Source organism: Salvelinus sp. IW2-2015, linkage group LG4p (assembly GCF_002910315.2).
Source record: "Salvelinus sp. IW2-2015 linkage group LG4p, ASM291031v2, whole genome shotgun sequence".
Classification (NCBI taxonomy): domain Eukaryota; kingdom Metazoa; phylum Chordata; class Actinopteri; order Salmoniformes; family Salmonidae; genus Salvelinus; species Salvelinus sp. IW2-2015.
The window spans coordinates 12,302,142-12,323,070 of record NC_036841.1 but is presented as its reverse complement, the minus strand read 5'-3'; the positions used below and the strand labels follow the sequence as shown (position 1 = coordinate 12,323,070).

General features: G+C 44.0%; 1 protein-coding gene and 1 pseudogene across 2 annotated transcripts; both read right to left on the bottom strand.

Moving 5' to 3' along the window:
• Positions 1 to 126: 126 nt before the first annotated feature.
• Positions 127 to 12,769, bottom strand: LOC111960533 (SH3KBP1-binding protein 1). Of its 2 annotated transcripts, none has more exons than XM_023982562.2 (17): positions 12,585 to 12,769; positions 12,170 to 12,223; positions 11,957 to 12,002; positions 11,759 to 11,832; positions 11,585 to 11,643; positions 11,387 to 11,467; positions 11,140 to 11,310; positions 7,837 to 7,927; positions 7,542 to 7,732; positions 7,236 to 7,351; positions 6,909 to 6,996; positions 6,627 to 6,743; positions 5,988 to 6,176; positions 5,550 to 5,705; positions 5,151 to 5,432; positions 4,904 to 5,036; positions 127 to 4,015 (listed from the first exon to the last, which is right to left on the bottom strand). In XM_023982562.2, exons 1-17 carry the CDS (start codon positions 12,662 to 12,664, stop codon positions 3,361 to 3,363), a joined length of 2,583 nt encoding a protein of 860 aa, XP_023838330.1. In that variant the 5' UTR covers positions 12,665 to 12,769; the 3' UTR covers positions 127 to 3,360. The 2 variants fall into 2 exon arrangements, with proteins under 2 accessions (XP_023838330.1, XP_023838331.1); XM_023982563.2 differs by having other exon boundaries at positions 5,988 to 6,158.
• Positions 12,770 to 16,983: 4,214 nt separating this feature from the next.
• The window catches only part of LOC111957207 (spectrin beta chain, non-erythrocytic 4-like), a 50,908-nt pseudogene continuing 46,962 nt past the window's right edge, over positions 16,984 to 20,929 (bottom strand).

The window sequence follows — 20,929 nt, the reverse complement described above, 5'->3', positions numbered from 1 at the left end:
AACCATAAGATAATGGGTTAAAAGCCTACCTTTGAGTTTCTTACAATTCCACAAAACATTCAAGGTGCTGCCAGTTTAACCAATGACACGAACATACACATAAATGGAAGAGTTTGATTAATAGTATGACTTTCTGCTTCATTTATGTGACACAACATGGAATTGCAGAGGAAAAACAAACACTACCAAAGTGAAAGACAAAAAAAGAAAAAGAAAAGAGTGACAAGTATTAGACAAGACAGTAAACAGAGACAAATTTGAACACGCCTCTTCATCTGAGCTATTGGTGCAACAGAAAATACTGCTGAACTACATTGTTGTCAGTGACATAGCAATTAACCCAGTTAACATTGCAACAGAAACCACTAAATACAAACATGTGAAAACAGGTTTATATTTTGTAAATATAGTAATCAAATGGTTCAGAAAAAGCACAGAGATAGACCTCTACCTACGTTTGGTAGAATCACTCCACAATCAAGTTGCTTGTCCTTGCAACAGTTTGGGTAAAATAGTAATAACCCATTAACAAAAAAAGATAAAAACACAGGTAAGGGAGGCACTGGGTTGTGATCTGGAGGAAGACTTGAAAAATAATTATCCAAAATGGCAGTAAGTTAGTCAGACGTAACTAAACATATGAATGATAAAGTCTTATCATTCATCTATAGATTCGACATCGGTTTCTTCTTCAACAATCATCACTACTGCGTGTGCAGTAGGCTTGTTGTATCATTTAAGGTACAGAAAGCCAACCGTAGTGCAAAGCAGGAAGACTGAAAGAGAAATCTGTAGAGGATATCAGAAACGTTTAGAGGTGTAGGCGTATACTTCACTTCAGCCCCTCAAGCCCATGATGGTGGATCCCAGTGCGGGATAAAGATTATTACTTGTATTTACAGTTCTCTTAAAAGAGCAACTTCACCACTTCTCAAAATCATTTTCATTATCTCCAGCACAAATCCAGGCTCAGCATATGAAAACTGCACATTTCTTAGTTTAGAAAAAAAAAAAAAAAAAAGTTAAGGTTTAAAATTGCATTTATTTAACCCTTATTTTACTAGGTAAGTTGGCTGATGATTCTCATTTACAGCAACGACCTGGGGAATAGTTACAGGGGGAGGAACGGGGATGAATGAGCCAATTGGAAGCTGGGGATGATTAGGTGGCCATGACGGTTTTATTTATTTATTTAACTAGGCAAGCCAGTTAAGAACAAATTCTTATTTACAATTACGGCCTATCGGGGAACAGTGGGGTAACTGCCTTGTTCAGGGGCAGAATGACAGATTTCTTTACCTTGTCAGCTCTGGGATTCGATCCAGCAACCTGGTACGAGGACCAGATTGGGAATTTAGCCAGGACACCGGTATTAAAACGCCCCTATTCTTACGAGAAGTTCCATGGGATCTTTAGTGACCACAGAGAATCAGGCCACCCGTTTACCGTTCCATCTGAAAGTTCTACACGATGGCATCATCAGAACAGTGATTTTCAGACACTATGACATTCCGGGTGACGTGGGGAGCAAGAACACACCCTCCTTTGGGCTAAAAACTCATTGCAGGTTTGGAAAGTCACTATTCTTTTCTTTAATCATAAACTTGACGTCACAGAAGCATTTTTTTAGGAGCTTTCTTATCTTTTTAACTACATAATAATAGAGAACGCGCGGTTTTCACATATGTAGACACTGGTTTGGTGCTGAAGATGATGAAAATTGCCCTTTAAATTCAAATAACCATGATAAATATGTAATTCTTTGTAAAGCTGAACGTTATTGGCATGCTGACAGCGGGAATGTCCACCAGAATTGTTGCCAGATCATTGAATGCTCATTTATCAACTATAAGCCACGTCCAACGTCATTTTAGAGATTTTGGCAGTACGTCCAAACTGGCCTCACAACCGCAGACGACGTGTAACCACGCCAGCCCAGGTCCTCCACATCTGGCTTCTTCATCTGCGTCTGAGACCAGCCACCTGGACAGCTGACGAAACTGTGGTTTTGCACAACCAAATAATAGTTTCTGCAGAAATTGTATCGGAAAGTGTCTCAGGGAAGCTCATCTGCGTGCTCATCCTAACCAGGGTGAAAACGACTTCAGTGGGCAAATGCTCACTTTTGATGGCCACACTGGAGAAGTGTGCTCTTAACGGATTAATCCTGGTTTCAACTGCACCGGGCAGATAGGGTGTAGGGCGTTGTGTAGGCGAGAGGCTTGCTAATGTCAACGTTGTGAACAGAGTGCCCCATGGTGGCGGTGGGGTTACGGTATGGGCAGGTATAAGCTACGGACAACAAACAAAATAGCATTTTATCGATGCCAATTGCACGGCAATGGAGGCTGGTGGGAGTAGCTATAGGAGGACGGACGCATTGTAATGGCTAGAATGGAAGAAATGGAACAGAGTCAAACATGTGGTTTCCATATATTTGATTTGTTATATACACAGTTTCATTTATTCCATTCCAGCCATTACAATGAGCCCACCAGCCTCCACGGATGCACAGAGATACCGTGACGAGATCCTGAGGCCCATTGTCGTGCCATTCATCTGCCGCGCCATTCATCTGCCGCCATCACCTCGTGTTTCAGCATGATAATACACTGACCCATGTGGCGAGGAGCTGTACACAAAATGTCCCAGTTCTTCCATGGCTTGCATTCTCAGACATGTCACTCATTGAGCATGTTTCGGATACTCTGGATCGATTTTGTACAACAGCGTGTTCCAGTTCCTGCCAATAGCCAGCGACTTCGCACAGCCATTGAAGCGGAGTGGGACAACATTCCACAATCAACAGCCTGATCAACTCTATGCGAAGGAGATGTGTCGTGCTGCATAAGGCAAATGGTGGTCACACCATATACTCCCTTGTTTTCTGACCACACGATAAAAATGTTTAAGGTATCTGTGACAAACAGATGCATATCTGTATTCCCAGCTATGTGAAATACATAGGCCCTAATCTAATGATTTCATTTCAATTGACTGATTTCCTTATATGAACTGTAACGCAGTAAAATCTTTGAAATTGTTGCATTTAGATTTTTGTTCAGTGTAATTTAATGAAATGGACTGCTCTACCAAACGCAACCGAACAACAGTATACATGGCTAGATCTGCAACGTGTATCATCAACACATTGACAGTTTGGATATGTTGTATATGAATCTTGCCTACATCACAGCTGGCCCTTTTGAAAACAGACAAATGACATTTGATATGTGTCCCTGATGCTAAACAAGGAAATGTCCATAAATGTGACAATAGGTGCTGTCACTAAACCACACATGCTCAGAAACACCAAAAGTGTCCATTGTTAGTCCACTCACTCATACATCACCGAGCCAGTCAGAAGCTGGTCTCATTCATAGGGGGTTTAGGACTGGTGGAGGGAACAGGGGAGGAGCTCTCTGGAGTGGCTGCTGCAGCCTCAGGGGGCGGGACTTCTGTAGTAGGGGAGGTGTCAGCTCGACGAGGCGACACGGGGGTCTGGGAGCGGGTTGGACTGACGATTGTAGCAGGGGCAGGGCTGGGTGAGGTGGGCTGCGGCCGGCGCGGCGATGAAGATGGGGAGGCTGCAGGGGGGCTGGAGAAAGAAGCGGGGGTCCGTAGGCCCAGTCTAGCCTCCAACTCCGAGCATACAGCCAGGCTGCGCCGCGTGCCCCCCTCCGCCCCTCCTGCAGAGTCCGAGACCTTGGCAAGCTCCTGACAACGCTCAACAAAACTACCCCTGCGCAGAGACCCCATGCCACCGTCCCGGTCTCTGTCCTGGGGGACAGTGCGGCTGGGCCGGGGGCTGCCACTGCTGCTGAGGGAGGCCTGGCTCAGACCCAGGTGGTGGGGCTGGATGCCCAACCCCGTCATGGAGAGAGCCATGTCCCGGGGCTTGGTGAGGGGCACCGGAGGGGCCTGGCGGGGCAGGCTACCAGAGAAGGGACCCGAGCTGCTCACACCTCCTCTGGTCCCACGCTCTCTGGAGCTCTCACTCAGCTGGGACTGCAAACTGCAGAGACAAGAAACAGAGAGAATATGATCATGGCCTAAAATGTACTTTTTGTTCCACCAGCCACTGTGGCAGGTAGATTTTCTTTTAAATTACCACTCAGATTTTTTTTTACCAGCCCAAAAACATTTGCCATAATTACATGCTCTGGAATTTTTCTAAAACAAAAAATGTATTACTAAGAAGTAATGTGGTATATTGCTTAATTTCATTTTTTCTTATAACCAAAATATCAGATGAGACAATGTTCAGCTGCCCCTTTAAGGGCGGAAGGTTACCGTGGTAACGAGGCTACTTGAGTTATGTCATGTGTCTAAGATTTGGGATGTGACTAGTAGTAGACACCGTCTACAGCGTCTCTTCACTATCAGTTGAAGCAGCAAATTCAAACAAACATTGAAAAACAACRGCGCTTGCGAACCTAACAATGTAAATAGCCAAGAAACACGAGGACAAAGTCTCACTTTTCTGACTTGAGTAAATTAGACCAACTTTTATGCCTGTGCCAAGCGCCTCCAAAAAATGAATCTATCAGGGGTTCACTTACATTGCACAAAGCTGTTGCTGTGTGAGGTGGGATTTGTATTCCTTTGTGCAATTAGAAACACTATACTTTGAAGGCACCTACTTCAGCATTTTTCACACATATTCTCATCCTTTACTTTTGATTCTATTTTATTCACAAATACGAATGCAATGCTCACACTAGAGCCCTGCAAATTGACCACCCCCCAAACTAAAGCTACCCGCATTCGGTGGGTGTTAATTTTATGCCCTGAATATGTACACTTGCAAAAAGGATAGCATCAGTGGTTAATATACGCAGCTGTATGGGTGATGTAGCAGGTGCGTGATTACGTGGGCAGTCGGCAATGGTGGCTGGTGTACCTGGAGGTTGAGGCTCGGGGGGTGGAGGAGTGGGTGAAGGAGGCAGCGGGACTCATGTCAGGTGTACGGGTCAGAGCCAGGTCACACTGGTCTAACAGCTCCAGGAGCTCCTCTTCCGTAGGGCCGCCCAGCGCTGAGGGACAACCAGACAGAGACGGTCAGAGACCCAACTCAATGTCTAGGACACATCACTTAAGAAAACCAGTCGACACAAAAAGCCACGTGTGTAGAGCGGAGGTTGTCTTACCCCTGATGTCCACTTTCCCTGCGATCTCCATGGCGGTGGTCAGGTCCCACATCTGGATGCTACCATTGGCGTGGCCACTGAAGAGGTAGCGGCGGGGACGTGAGCCGATGCGGCTGGACCCCTCGCACTCGTGCACCATGAAGGAGGTGATGGAGGTGCCGTCCACAGAGCGCACCTCACACACCCTCTTCCCATTGGACGAGAGACGCACGTAGAGTTTGTCTGRGTCAGGAACGACCCTCTGGATAAATACCTGCTGGTCGTCTCGCTCACCATAGGGACCTGTTAGAGAGGAACACGTACCCTTACAGTACGTACCCTTACAGTCCTTTCCCATTGCATCTCTAAAATGTTAACAAACCAGTGTCCACTTTTGACCCCTGACCTCTGTCTGCTTACCTATCTCAGTGCCGGCAGCACAGCCCCCGTGGCCGTCGATGTCCTCCAGGGAGAGGATCTTGAAGGAGGTGAGGGGGGTGGAGCCTGGCTGGGTGGAGATCATGCCCCTGAAGCGAGTCACCGTCCAGGTCCGCACGTGGTTGTTGTCTGCACACACTGACGACACAACAGGGTTAGCCCAAAGACATCTGCATGATGGGGCCCATCTTCTGCACTAAACTTGGTGGACCAACGTTTCTCTGTCAGCAACATCAATGTTTAACGTATCGCCATGTCAGCTGACATCCGAAAAGACAAAAATCAAATAAGCCCAATGGGAAATGTAGCTAAATTAAATATTAGCATAACATCCAACAGCTTACAAGCGGAGACGGTAGAATAAACAGCAAAGTAACGATCATCCATAAAACACGGAGGCTCCTGGCCAACCATTCTCACCTGATATGAGGTGCTTCTCAGAGAGCATGATCTTGGTGACGGGGCTGCGGTGGACTGAGAAGGTCTGGAAGAGCTGGGGCCCAGAGCCCACGGTCTCCGGGTGCTGCACTATGACCCGCACCGTGCCCGAGCTGGTTCCGTAGGCAATCTCGATCCAGTTGCCACTGTCGCCTGATGACACATTGGGGACTTTTATCCCATACACTATTTTAGCCACAACGCATGCTGTGTTATGTACCGTGCATATCAAGAAATGGAAGTGGATAGTCAGCCGGTAGACCCAAAAAGGTTAAGGTATTAGGATCGAAATTGGTTCAAGTTAGTATTCATGTTAGGGACGTGAGGTTAGGGTAAAGGTCAAGATTAGTTTAAAGGTTAAATTTAGGTAAAGAGTTAGCGAAACGCCACCGGGAACCATTCAAAATCTGCCAGCTGCCTATAAAATGACCATCGCTGACCATAAATGAAGTAACATGGCAAACAAGTTTTTCAGAAAATGATTGTTTTGCACCATGTATCTATTAAGTTTGTATTTCCAATAACCACGATTGACCAATTGATACTTGCTAATCCTTAAAAACATGCAGAAAAAAAGCTATTAATTTCAGTGAAGGTAAAAATGGAAACGGGCAGACATACTTGTTTTGGGCGTGAGGTAGACACTGAGAGCCGTGACGGCGTCCTCCGTGGGGTCGCGGTACAACTCTGTCACTAGGAGGTCATTGTCCTTCATCCTCAATGGAAACTTCTGAACATCTGTTGACAAGAACACATCCACGAGAGGTCTATATTTTGCTACTGTATTCATATAGTGAATGATGTACTACAAAAACACCTTGTGACTGCATTCTTCGACACAGAAAAAATATTTCAATAGTTTTCCATTATTGCGTCATAGGTAGAAAAGATGACTTCCCTTACCTATATAATATATGGACCCATTGTTACAGCCTAGAATGAGGAAGGAGCCGGCAGTATCATAGCTATTAATGGGAGCCACGTCTTGATTCTGAGAAGGGAAAGACAAAAAGGAAAACATGAAATGGTGTACAACACATATAATATATGCCATTTAGCCAACACAACTTACAGTCCTGTGTGCATACATTTCACATATGGGTGGCCCCGGGAATCGAACACACAATCCTGGCGTTGCAGCTGAGCCACACAGGACCACATATATTATTAATACACATAATATGCTCTTTTGACGTGACATTCTTACAGAACGTACGGACACAACTTTACCTGCCAATGTTTGGTCACTGCATTCCATACTCCCACTTTCCCTGTGTGGCTGGTGGCAATCAGCTGGTTCCCCACAAAGAAGAGAGCCTCCACGGGGACATTCAGACTGAACACACCTGGAGGGAAGCAGGTACAATGGAGACCTATTAGCACGGCCCTTACAATAAGCACCCACAACTACCCATGAAGTGGTCTCTTAAAATACTAAACGACAAGTCAACAAATAAACATTTTGAGCGATTAAAGACTATATCGCAGCTGTAATATTTGTTTTAACACTGTGCGTTCATTCGTTTGCAGACTGACCTATCTCGTTGCCGTTGCCGTCGGGACAGATAGTCCAGAGGATGATCTCTGTGCCCGAGGCCACGGCCACCATCTTGTCGTTGTCTCCCAGGGAGCCGCCCATCACCTTGGCGTTGAGCGCCACCCTGTCAATCACCCAGTCCAGACGGGGACTGGTGAACACCTGCTGCCAGCCTGTAGACTCCTTCACTCTGATGGAAGAGGACAGCACAGTTTAACACCCTCTACGGTCCTTACCAAAAAGACTGCTTCATATGACGCTGTGATATCGTACATGGAAGTCCTGTGTTCTTACCTGTAGCAAACAACAAACTGGGCATAAGCCACAGCGATCCAGTTGTGGTGGCCACAGATGATGCGGACCATGCCTGGGTCTGCAAGCTGAGCTGTGTAGGAAGGGAAAGATGAACAGGTGTGGGTGAAGGTGAACCCTCCGGTTGATAATATTCCCTTAACAAATAAATGGCTCCAGGTTAGAGCTTTTACTTTCAATCCATTGCAACCAGACAAAACATATTGATTGAAGCTAAATATAATAAATATACATATTGAAGCTAAATATAATGTAAAAATACTGTCCCGAAAGATCGTCAAGGTCTCGAGTCACGGACGGTTCACTCTAACCCTAGCGGTCTCCTTACACAGACCTGCACCTTGAGAATATGTGCACCTTAGAGACTGTTTGCACTGACTCCCCACACATCCAACCCCTTATACATAAACACAGTCCCCACGGGTCAGTTTTTTGGAGCCACACTCACCCCGCGCCAGCCATATCAATTCCGAGCACCACCAAATATCCAACAACAGGACAGATTTCTCTGCAACCCCACCCACATATAATTATTAAGAGAGCTGATCCGTGACCCGCCAAATAACATCAATTTAGTTCATTGTTTTTATGACTCCAGAGGCTACTAGGCCATTCCCCTTCCCTGCATGAATGAATTTGTCTGCATCTCTATTCAACATTAGAATAAAGGAAACCATGCCATGAATTAAGAACGATAGGCCTATCTTCTTATTTACACAATGACAACCCAAATTGCTTTGAAAAAGAGCCTTCAAATTACCTAATGAAAGCCTATAGCCGACATAACAAAATGCCATTATATTAAATATTGTTTAGATAACCAAATAGTTTAATTGAAACTTAGATAAACAATTCCCAAAATCAAATTGGCTATAGGCTGCAAAAATAGCCTGTATTCATTTAGTAGGCTATTGGCTACTCAAACCTTTACCAGCCGCAGGCGTTTAAACTTTATATAGCCTGCATACGGTCAAAATGAACGAAAGCCTGAATTCATTTAGCCTAATACTGAATGTTAGGAGTAGATTCCTAGAGGAAGAAGTATTTTCTATCTACTAAACATCTTGGTAAGTCACGGTATTTAAAAAAACTTTAAAGTACTTCTTTAGGAGAGTGGTCTGCTCGATTTTTTGATTGACAGTTCTGGTCGCCTAGCGATGGACGTTAGTCCCGCTTCAAAAATCGGCATTCCTTTACAGACCAGTAAAATGCCCATTCAGTGGCTCTTCGAAATCTCCAGAGAAGGTTGTGTCGGCAAAGCCGTAGTGTACCCAGACATACAAACATGCCGTAGCCAAGGCACTTTCAAGGGTACAGTGGCAAGAAAAAGTATGTGAACCCTTTGGAAATACCTGGATTTCTGCATAAATTGGTCATAAAATTTGATCTGATCTTCATCTAGGTCACAACAATAGACAAACAGTCTGSTTAAACTAATAACACACAAACAATTATACATTTTCATGTCTTTATTGAACACCTCATGTAAACATTCACAGTGCAGGGTGGAAAAATGTATGTGAACCCTTGGATTCAATAACTGGTTGACCCTCCTTTGGCAGCAATAACCTCAACCAAACATTTTTTTGTAGTTGCGGATCAGACCTGCACAACGGTTAGGAGGAATTTTGGACCATTCCTCTTACAAAACTGTTTCAGCTCAGCAATACTCTTGGGATGTCTGGTGTGAACCGCTCTCGAGGTCATGCCACAGCATCTCAAATCGGGTTTAGGTCAGGACTCTGACTGGGCCACTCCAGAAGGCGCATTTTCTTCTGTTATAGCCATTCTGTTGATTTACTTCTCTGTTTTGGGTCGTTGTCCTGTTGTATCACCCAACTTCTGTTGAGCTTCAATTGGCYGACAGATAGCCTACATTCTCCTGCAAAATGTCTTGATAAACTTTGAAATTCATTTTTCTGTCGATGATAGCAAGCTGTCCAGGCCCTGAGGCAGCTCCAAACCATGATGCTCCCTCCACCATACTTTACAGTTGGGTTGAGGGTTTTGATGTTGGTGTGCTGTGCCTTTTTTTCTCCACAGTGTTGTGTGTTCCTTCCAAACAACTCAACTGTAGTTTCATCTATCCACAGAATATTTAGCCAGTAGCGCTGTGGAACATCCAGGTATACTTCTGCAAACTTCAGACTTGCAGCAATGTTTGTTTTGGACATCAGTGGCTTCTTGTTCAGTGTTTTACGTTTCGTAGACTTGTCAACAGAGATGTTAGCGTGTTCCAGAGATTTCTGTAAGTCTTTAACTGACACTCTAGGATTCTTCTTAAACATCATTGAGCATTCTGTGCCTAGCTCTTGCAGTCATCTTTGCAGGATGACCACTCCGAGGGAAAGTAGCAACAGTGCTGAACTTTCTCAATTTATAGACATTTTGACTTACTGTGGACTGATGAACAGCAAGGCTTTTAGAGATACTTTTCTAACCTTTTCCAACTTTGTGCAAGTCAGCAATTCTTAATCTTAMGTCTTCTGAGATCTCTTTTGTTCGAGGCATGGCTCACATAAGGCAAAGCTTCTTGTGAACAGCAAACTCAAATTTTGTGAGTGTTTTTTATAAGGCAAGGCAGCTCTAACCAACATCTCCAATCTCGTCTCAATGATTGTACTCCGGGTTAGCTTACTCCTGACTCCAATTAGCTTCTGGAGAAGTCATTAGCCCAGAGGTTCACATACTTTTTCCAAACTACACTGTGAATGTTTAAATGATGTATTCAATATAGACAAGAAAAATACAATAATTTCTGTGTTATTAGTTTAAGCACAGTATGTTTGTCTATTGTTGTGACTTAGATTAAGATCAGATCAAATTTGATGACCAATTTATGTAGAAATCCAGGTAATTCCAAACAGTTCACATACTTTTTTTGCCACTGTATATGACTGCGGGAGATGAAACGTCATTGACCAGCCCTAGTTGTCATGCAGAATAATGTTCCTATTACATATGCATTGTAAATTGACGTGGAATTTTGGGATTTAAAAAAATCAACAGTAACCCCCCCCCCCCCTGAAACATTTGTCGCATCCCTAATGCATACTACCTCTTCTATTAGTTATTTTTTACTTGACTCTTTCATTGTTATTGCTGATGTTGATTGTACTGCACTATTGAGGAAACTACCACATAAGCATTTTGCTGCACCTTTTCAAATGACATTTTATTGGTCACATACACATATTTAGCAGATAATATTGCAGGTGTAGAGAAATGCTTGTAAAATGTGTATGCGTATGTTAAATGTGTATGTGATTCTGAGGCCTTACTTACCACCACTTATCCTCTCCTCAATCGTTGCTTTACCCAGTATGCCCGCGTTGCCCAGGTTGGGTGGCATGGTGTTGCTGCGTCTCACTGGAGCCCTCTCCATGGGCAAGGCACAGCCAGCCATATACTGAGGCCCCGCCACACTGTGGCGATTTCTCCGCTTCGCCGGGTACACTGGTGAACAAGAGGAGACGATCAGGAAACCAAACTTAACACACTTTGCCTGTCCTTGAAGTGAAGTCAAATCTACCTGGAGGTGGCAGATAGCCATTGAAGAGCACGTTTCCGCAGGAGGATCGGTCCAGTTCGTCACAAAGCTGCAGCTTACGCACTGAGGAAGAGAAAAAAGTAACCAAGGTACAGACACTAATACATACAAATACAAATACAAATAAAGACAGCCTCTCATTCACAGCTGTATTTGACTAGCTACTGGCTACTTTCTTACCCAACGGAGTGATTCCATAGAACTCCGCTTCATGCATGAGCAGGTGCACATTTATAGACCTAAAAAGAAAGATTAAGAACTCTAATTTGGAAAACAACCTGCCATCAAGGCTGAATAGATTKTTTTTTTTTTTACTCTTTAATTGTAAACAAATGTAAAGAAAGGAATCAGCACCTGGGAAACAACTCTTTGGTACGCAGGAAGTTCAGTATGGGAGTAAAGAGAGATGGGTCTCGATCTATGAAGATCTGTGGGAGATAAAGYTCAGCAGCACATTACAAATATGTTATAAGTAGGCCTAAGTGGTTGCCAATATCAAATAGGTTTATATACACATAGCCTAGGTTTTTCCATCGATTTCAGACAACTTACCGCTCCAGTTTCATCCTTCAAAGTTGAGATCCTCCCACTTAGAAGACTGGCAGAGACAACACATCTCACTAGTTAGACCGTACTGAGCTACAGCAAATGACCACATGCCATCACTATGGTCGGTAATTAATGAGTTGGAGTGAGTAATTATGAAGACACTTGTGAATTTAATAAAGCCATTGGTATAGGTCTACAAAATAAAGAGTTACCTACCTTGAGAAAAAGGAGTCTGGGACCCATGTCAATGTCTGTCTGGAGGTGCTGAACCTGAAACAACATGATCACTCAAATGAGCATACACACCGACTCAAGTTTGATCAAGTTCAAAACCATTGAAAAGCTAGCAAGCTAACATTACCTAGCTAGCTAGCGTTGCACCTTCCGGCTGCACTGTGAAGTCAGTAGTTGCTAACGTTACTGTCAGAGACATAAGGTTTAGCTGGAAAAATATCTAACTAATAGTAGTTAGTTTGCTAACTTAAGACAATGTTACTAACGTTATTTGATTACTAAAAATAGCTGGTATCTAGTTAGCTAGCCAGCAACTTTTACATAGCTAGCTAGCATCCACCCAACAACAATAGCTAGCAGGCGGTAGCTAACTATTCAAAGTAATGCCAGTCCTCACCTTTTTCCTCCAACGTTTAAATGGATAATGTCTCCGGTCCTTGCTATATTAGCCATATTGTAAGCTGTGTGAATGTTCATGCATTGCCCACAAAGTAAACGTTTGAATTAATCATCAKAAAAAGTATTTAGCCAACGACAACGTTAGCCACACAATTATTCCTGCTACAACTTCCTGAAACAGAACCTTCTTCTTCTGTGGTGTCTGACAGTCAACAACAACCAAATGTTCATCGTCGCCGCGCCACAAGGTGTTCTGGAGTGCTGTAGGCTACAAGTTTTTACTGTAGGCTACAAGCAACGTCTGACATAATACATGTGATCTGGTCAGTAAACACATAAAATGACCAAAGGTATGTAGACACCTGCTCGTCGAACATCCCATTCCAAAAGTATGGATTAATATGGAGTTGCTATAACAGCCTCCACTCTCTGGGAAGGCTTTCCACTAGATGTTGGAACATTGCTGCAGGGACTTACTTCCATTCAGCRACAAGGCACTGATGTTGGGCGATTAGGCCTGGCTCGCAGTCGGCYTTCCAATTCATCCCAAAGGAGTTCAATGGGTTTTGTAAGAAATGCTGTCTTCATTGACCTTAACACATAGCTATAATACTGTTATAATGCCTTCCTTATTAAAGCAGACTTTGTTGCAAATATCTTGCTACACCCCACATTTKAACACCATCTGCCCGTAACAGATACAAACCTCACTCCCCCACGCAGGGGAGGATGGCTGACTCAGACCTTTTATTACCACTGATAAGGGAGGCATGCCATTATTTTTATTTTTTATTTCCACCTTTATTTAACCAGGTAGGCTAGTTGAGAACAAGTTCTCATTTGCAACTGCGACCTGGCCAAGATAAAGCATAGCAGTGTGAACAGACAACAACACAGAGTTACACATGGAGTAAACAATAAACAAGTCAATAACATGGTAGAAAAAAAGAGAATCTATATACAATGTGTGCAAAAGGCATGAGGTAGGCAATAAATCGAATAATTACAATTTAGCAGATTAACACTGGAGTGATAAATCATCAGATGATCATGTGCAAGAAGAGATACTGGTGTGCAAAAGAGCAGAAAAGTAAATAATAAAAGCAGTATGGGGGGTGAGGTAGGTAAATTGGGTGGGTATTTACAGATGGACTATGTACAGCTGCAGCGATCGGTTAGCTGCTCGGATAGCAGATTTTTAAAGTTGTTGAGGGAGATAAAAGTCTCCAACTTCAGAGATTTTTGCAATTCGTTCCAGTCGCAGGCAGCAGAGAACTGGAAGGAAAGGCGTCCAAATGAGGTTTTGGCTTTAGGGATGATCAGTGAGATACACCTGCTGGAGCGCGTGCTACGGTGGGTGTAGCCATCGTGACCAGTGAACTGAGATAAGGCGGCACTTTACCTAGCATAGCCTTGTAGATGACCTGGAGCCAGTGGGTCTGACGACGAACATGTAGCGAGGGCCAGCCGACTAGGGCATACAGGTCGCAGTGGTGGGTCGTATAAGGTGCTTTAGTAACAAAACGGATGGCACTGTGATAAACTGCATCCAGTTTGCTGAGTAGAGTATTGGAAGCTATTTTGTAGATGACATCGCCGAAGTCGAGGATCGGTAGGATAGTCAGTTTTACTAGGGTAAGTTTGGCGGCGTGAGTGAAGGAGGCTTTGTTGCGGAATAGAAAGCCGATCTAGATTTGATTTTGGATTGGAGATGTTTGATATGAGTCTGGAAGAGAGTTTTGCAGTCTAGCCAGACACCTAGGTACTTATAGATGTCCACATATTCTAGGTCGGAACCGTCCAGGTGGTGATGCTAGTCGGGCGTGCGGGTGCAGGCAGCGAACGGTTGAAAAGCATGCATTTGGTTTTACTAGCGTTTAAGAGCAGTTGGAGGCCACGGAAGGAGTGTTGTATGGCATTGAAGCTCGTTTGGAGGTTAGATAGCACAGTGTCCAAGGAAGGGCCGGAAGTATACAGAATGGTGTCGTCTGCGTAGAGGTGGATCAGGGAATCGCCCGCAGCAAGAGCAACATCATTGATGTATACAGAGAAAAGAGTCGCCCGAGAATTGAACCCTGTGGTACCCCCACAGAGACTGCCAGAGGACCGGACAACATGCCCTCCGATTTGACACACTGAACTCTGTTTGCAAAGTAGTTGGTGAACCAGGCAAGGCAGTCATTAGAAAAACCGAGGCTACTGAGTCTGCCGATAAGAATATGGTGATTGACAGAGTCGAAAGCCTTGGCCAGGTCGATGAAGACGGCTGCACAGTAATGTCTTTTATCGATGGCGGTTATGATATCGTTTAGTACCTTGAGCGTGGCTGAGGTGCACCCGTGACCGGCTCGGAAACCGGATTGCACAGCGGAGAAGGTACGGTGGGATTCGAGATGGTCAGTGATCTGTTTGTTGACTTGGCTTTCGAAGACCTTAGATAGGCAGGGCAGGATGGATATAGGTCTGTAACAGTTTGGGTCCAGGGTTCTCCCCCTTTGAAGAGGGGGATGACCGCGGCAGCTTTCCAATCCTTGGGGATCTCAGATGATACGAAGGAGAGGTTGAACAGGCTGGTAATAGGGGGTGCGACAATGGCGGCGGACAGTTTCAGAATAGGGGCACGCACACGCACACGCACATACACACACACACACACCCTTGCTTAGGCTGGGTTTCCAGGAACAAAGAACAGTGCCTAGGAACCTATGAGGCATGGACACCAGCGTGGAGGGAACGGGCCTCCACTTACAGCGACCAGTCAGGAGCACGAACTACAAGAATCTACCTACGTCATTTACTGTATAACTTGAACTGCACAATATGTTTCGGGTCTCTTCTTCCGATAGTTCCRTAAGAACTAGACGAACGGGGCCGTGCAGCACGCTTTGCCAGATATTTTTACCTTTGAATAAACTGTCTTACTATATACCGATCCACCCTGTCCAGCTTCTTGACTTGGTCTCATTTCTCTAGTAACGAATCATCAACAGTTTGAGGTCAGGACTCTGTGCAGGCCAGTCAAGTTCTTCCACACCAATCTCGACAAACCATTTCTGTATGGACCTTGCTTTAGAATCATCTAGAATGTCATTGTATGCTGTAGCGTTAAGATTTCCCTTCACTGGAACTAAGGGGCCTTGCCAGAACCATGAAAAACAGCCCCGGACCATTATTCCTCCTCCAACAAACTTTACAGTCGGCACTATGCATTGGGGCAGGTAGCTTTCTCCTGGCATCCACCAAATCCAGATTTGTCCGTCGGACTGCCAGATGGTGGCGCGTAAAGCATCACTCCAGAGAACGCGTTTCCACTGCTCCAGAGTCCAAATTGCGGAGAGCTTTACATCACTCCAGCCGACGCTTGGCATTGCGCATAGTGATCTTAGGCTTGTGTGCAGCTGCAKAGCCATAGAAACTTGTTTCCTGAAGCTCCCGACGAACAGTTCTTGTGCTGACGTTGCTTCCAGAGGCAGTTTGGAACTTGGTCGTGAGTGTTGCAACCGAGGACAGACGATTTTTACACGCTACACASTTCAGCATGCGGCGGTCCCGTTCTGTGAGCTCGTGTGGCCTACCACTTTGCGGCTAAGTCATTGTTGTTCCTAGATGTTTGCACTTCACAATAACAACACTTACAGTTGGCAGGGCAGCAATTTGACAACCTGCCTTGTTGGAAAGGTGGTATCCTATGACGGTACCACGTTGAAAGTCACTGAGCTCTTAAGTAAGGCCATTCTACTGCCAATGTTTGTCTATGGAGATTGCATGGCAGTGTGCTCATTGTATACACCTGTCAGCAACGGGTGTGGCTGAAATTGCCGAATCCACTAATTTGAAGGGYTGTCTACATATTTTTGTACATATAGTGTATCTACTCAGGGTGTAGGTGACAGTGACATAACAGACAGAAAGTAGAAACAGAAAGTTGGGGCTCCAAGTTGCTAGGTACATTGTTCAGCATGTCTGTAAACCATTATCACAATTAATCAAAGCATTATTCATTCAATACATGTACAACTGTGTGAACAGATAAGATGTTTGAAGGTCTGTAGTTGTTAGCTTCAATAATGTTATGAGAACTCGCTGCTATTTTGTCCCTAACTGTAGTAGCAGTGATACATTCGTGTATGGTTTTATGCATGAGCAGTGTTAATACTAAAACATGTTGTATCAAATACAGGAAATACTGGACATATTTTTTAATTATGCAAAGAAGAGTGAATGTAACTGGAATTAGTATTGGTCCAACATGGCCTTTTGGCCTGCATATATTTGAAGAGCCAATTGACAAGACATTGGCATTGAACTTCACATGCAATCAAAATGAACAACACAGTGTTTTTTTCAATATCACAATTTGTATTTATCAATTCAAAGAAACGACTGTACACAGTCAATGATTTTAAGTTGGATCTGTTTTATACATTATTATTCATTCATTCASCTTTTCCATGTAAGCAAGTGTGTCACCCCATAATTGTACAGTGGTTGGCGGAATGAGACTTCAAAACATGCAGAGCAGTATCATAATAGGGACTATGTAATTCATGCAACTTCTTTGTCCTGATATTGTGATGTTTTCTGTTGATGTTGTACCAATGAACCATTTCATTTCAATTTGTTGAACACCCCCCCCCCAAAAAAAATCTCCCTTTCACAGCAGAACAGGAAAAAAAACGTAATTCTTTCTTTACAGAAAATACTTTAAGCAATTACATTTTGTACAGGTCATCAAGCTGTTGAACTTTGCAAAACATCCATTCAGTAGTTCCCTAAAAACAGTGGTGCTCTAGGGTCAAAGGTCAGGAAATGAACAGTAGGTGTTGAGCATCGACTTTGTCAACAAATAACAATGGAACATCCTGGATGAAAACAGCAACGTAATCATTATTCCCTGAAATGAAAAAAATAACGTATTCTAGAAAATACGGATTTTGGTTTATAATGGCATTAGACTATTGATTTGTAACAGTTGCGGTGTGAATGCTTTCATGAAGGAAGCACTCCAGGACTTAACGCACATCACACATTACAGATGCCCAGTTACGCAATGATGTTCTAACATAACTGAAACATCATGAGTGCACAGCTAATACAGAAGCATTGTATCAATAATGGGATTCCTCTCACAAGTCTCCCTATGACATGTTAATGCTTGTGTGTATCAACTGTAGGTTATAAAATTGTGCTTTCTAGTCATTAACAACATCCAGCTGGTTTGTCATTTGAAAGTCTATAAGCTCAAATTGCCCTCTGTGAAACAGAAAAGTACAGGATAACATGGATCGGGCCCTTGGCCATGACAACAGACGTGCTGGCCCACATTTGGAAAATGACTACTGGTAATTTATCCAGATAGCATGAATAATTGTATAGGCCTGTTTGGTTTTAGGATGTGATGTCTTTTCGAAACTCGTACTTCATGCATTGTAGCTGGAATTCCAGCTGTTAGTAAAGTGTAGCAAGCAAGACGAGCATGAAAAACTGCAGTGTGAAATCTCATATCATGGTTGAACATGATACTCTCAGACTTTTCAGGCTAGTGTACTTAATGTTCATTCATGAAGATAATTCAAACATTCTCCTGTAATGAAATAAACACATTTCCCTCTCCGACCCTTAAGCACCACTGCTCCTCAAGCAATAGCACTGTGCAATGGGGGAGTGTTTTAGTGCAAAGGAAAAGTTGCATATAAATTCTCTTTTCGCATCAACAATAAGTTCCTGGCAACCTCCCTAAGCCACCATAATACTTTGACTGTATACAATCTGTTTAGAGTGAGACTATGGTATACAAATAGGATATCTGTGACAGCAGTACACAGAGAATGCAATGGTAAGCAACATTTCCAAACAAAGTTACCATTCGGACACATCCAAATTAGTGTTAAGACAGTTGCGTACATCAATTTGAAACCAACTCGTTTTTATTGAGCATATTGTTTTTGGAATGAGACATCCTCCATATGAGCTGCCCAGGCAAGATAAGTCTACTCTAAACAATAGATAGTAGTGAATACTGCACAGTGAAACTCCTGAATGCAAGAATTTGGCAGACTAGCAGTTTATTGCTAGTATCCTCCCACTACACTATGCTAATTGTACTGTATGCCTCTCAGTAGTGTGTCATACAAATCTCAAAATTCACCACAGAATCTCACAGATGTCCACAGTGCCCTATCTGAGTGTGTCCTATGTCATGTATTGTACTGTATTTCACATTCCATGTGATAGTTATGTTCATTCAAAAATAAGTTCTGCTGATCCTTGCCTTGTTGTGGATTGCATTGGTTTGGCATTCAACGCCTATATAGATGCATAAAATGTGTTTAAAAAACAAGGTAGAAAAAGCTACTCAGGAAAGATTTCATGATATTTGCACTGTACTATCTCGTCTCCGTCACTCCTCACTTCTGTACAAATCTCTGATGTAAGGAACAGGCAAAGGATTTGTCCACTAGCTTCCATAATGTGAGACTTCCCGTTACCAAATATGGCTTTGCAGTGCTAAGACAAAACAGATAATTGTATTGTATGATGCATGGAGAGGGACAAAGTGAACATCGTTGCTGATCGCTACATACTGTGAGAGGAACATAGGATCGGACTGCTATGCAAAGCCTCTCAACAAGAGATTTATATCCCAAGCAAGACATGCATGTGATTCATTCATCCAGAAGCTTTTGTTTACATCCATCTGACATCGACTTGCACTCCTGAGGCCTTGGAGTGACCAATCGGCACCATATCACTTCTGTGTGGCCCCTGAACTTAGATCCTTGCTGTGTCCTCATCAACTCCTGTGGTTAGTTGAGCTGTTAGAAGCCTGGCCTGTGGAACGGCAGTGCCTGGAAGACTGAGGGAGAACTGAGGACGCAGATGTGAACGAAAAAACCTGAGCTATGAAAACCCTGGGAGTGGTGAGCAGCTGAACAGACACACACACACACCCGCACACACATGCTCAGACACACACAACTTAATTTCTCTTTGACTGTCTATAAAAAGCATTGTGATATTTTCTGAATGGACAAAAATAATGTTGACTGGGTATGTGGAATGCGATTACCACCATCTGATAGTCTTTGAGAAGAAAGGGGGAGGTTTGGTCTTGCGAGATGGCTTCCAGTCCTATCCCTCTGGTGCTGGGTGGCTATGGCTGCTGGGTCCCTGGGGGCCTCTCGGGGGCCCCAGATGAAGGCATAGCTGAGTATGGCCGTGGGGGCCAGCCTCCGGGTAAAGGTTCCAGGTCATCCATTCAAAAGCCAGAACAAGCTTTGTGAAGGCTGATGTTACCTGCCTCTTCGCTTTCTCCTCTGGCTCAATGTTGAATTGTACAAATTCAATTTGGATGAGTTTGATGATATTACAGTTTTGTACTGAAGAAAGTCAAAGTGAGAAAAGAGAGTCCAGAAAAGAATGATGGCAGAGTGAACGAGCAGAAATACAAAAAAGGAAACAGAAAATAATTGTTCTCCAAAAAGAGGCCAGTTGTGAAAAACATTTAGGCATATTTCATTCTCTTTTGTTTGGGAGTATACAATTGGATGTTCTAGACATACAATACATAAATAGACAGACAAGAGTTGCATACAGATACAGCTCATCTCTTACAAAAAATAAACGTAAAACGTTATGAGCTACTTTTTCATACTACCAGTGACAACCCTCTTGTTACATGAGTGTCCATCTCTCTCACATTGCTGCCCTGACTAGGAGGATCATCTGCTTTCTGCAGTGCACCGGTATCACCACCAGAGGGCAGAGGTGGAACGAGCCAGGCAATAAGTGTTAGTGACCAGGTCTGACACCCTTAGAGCAACAGAGATGAAGAGAGAGGGCAACGAGGAGGGGTACACTGATATTCGTGCTTCAAATCCCTCATGTCAGTTCACCAGGGTGATTTTCCTGTCTTTTTCGACACTAAACAGAACTGAAGCAGACAGATGAGAGGAAAGGGTTGGGTCTTGATTGGAAGTCTTTTATACCCCTCTCCCTTTCCCCCACCCACCGCACAACATCAAACTCATTTCTTCTTGCTGGACTTTTCTGAACGCTTGGTGTCCGATTTGGTCTCACCCTTATCCGACCTCTCAGAGCGCTCGGCTCTCTGCGGCCTTTCCCCCCGGTCAGACTTTTCTCCCCGTTCTGACTTGTTATCGGCCTTGCTGCCGTCGCGGCGCGTGCCCTCGTCCGTGGATGAGGTAGTAGGCTGGGGCTGACCCCATTTGGCAATCTCCTCATGCTCTGCGATGCTCTTGTTGATGTTGGTGGTCCAGGCCTTTAGATCGTCCTGTGACTCGGAGAGAGAAAGGGAGATGAGAGAGAGCATGGAACAGGACG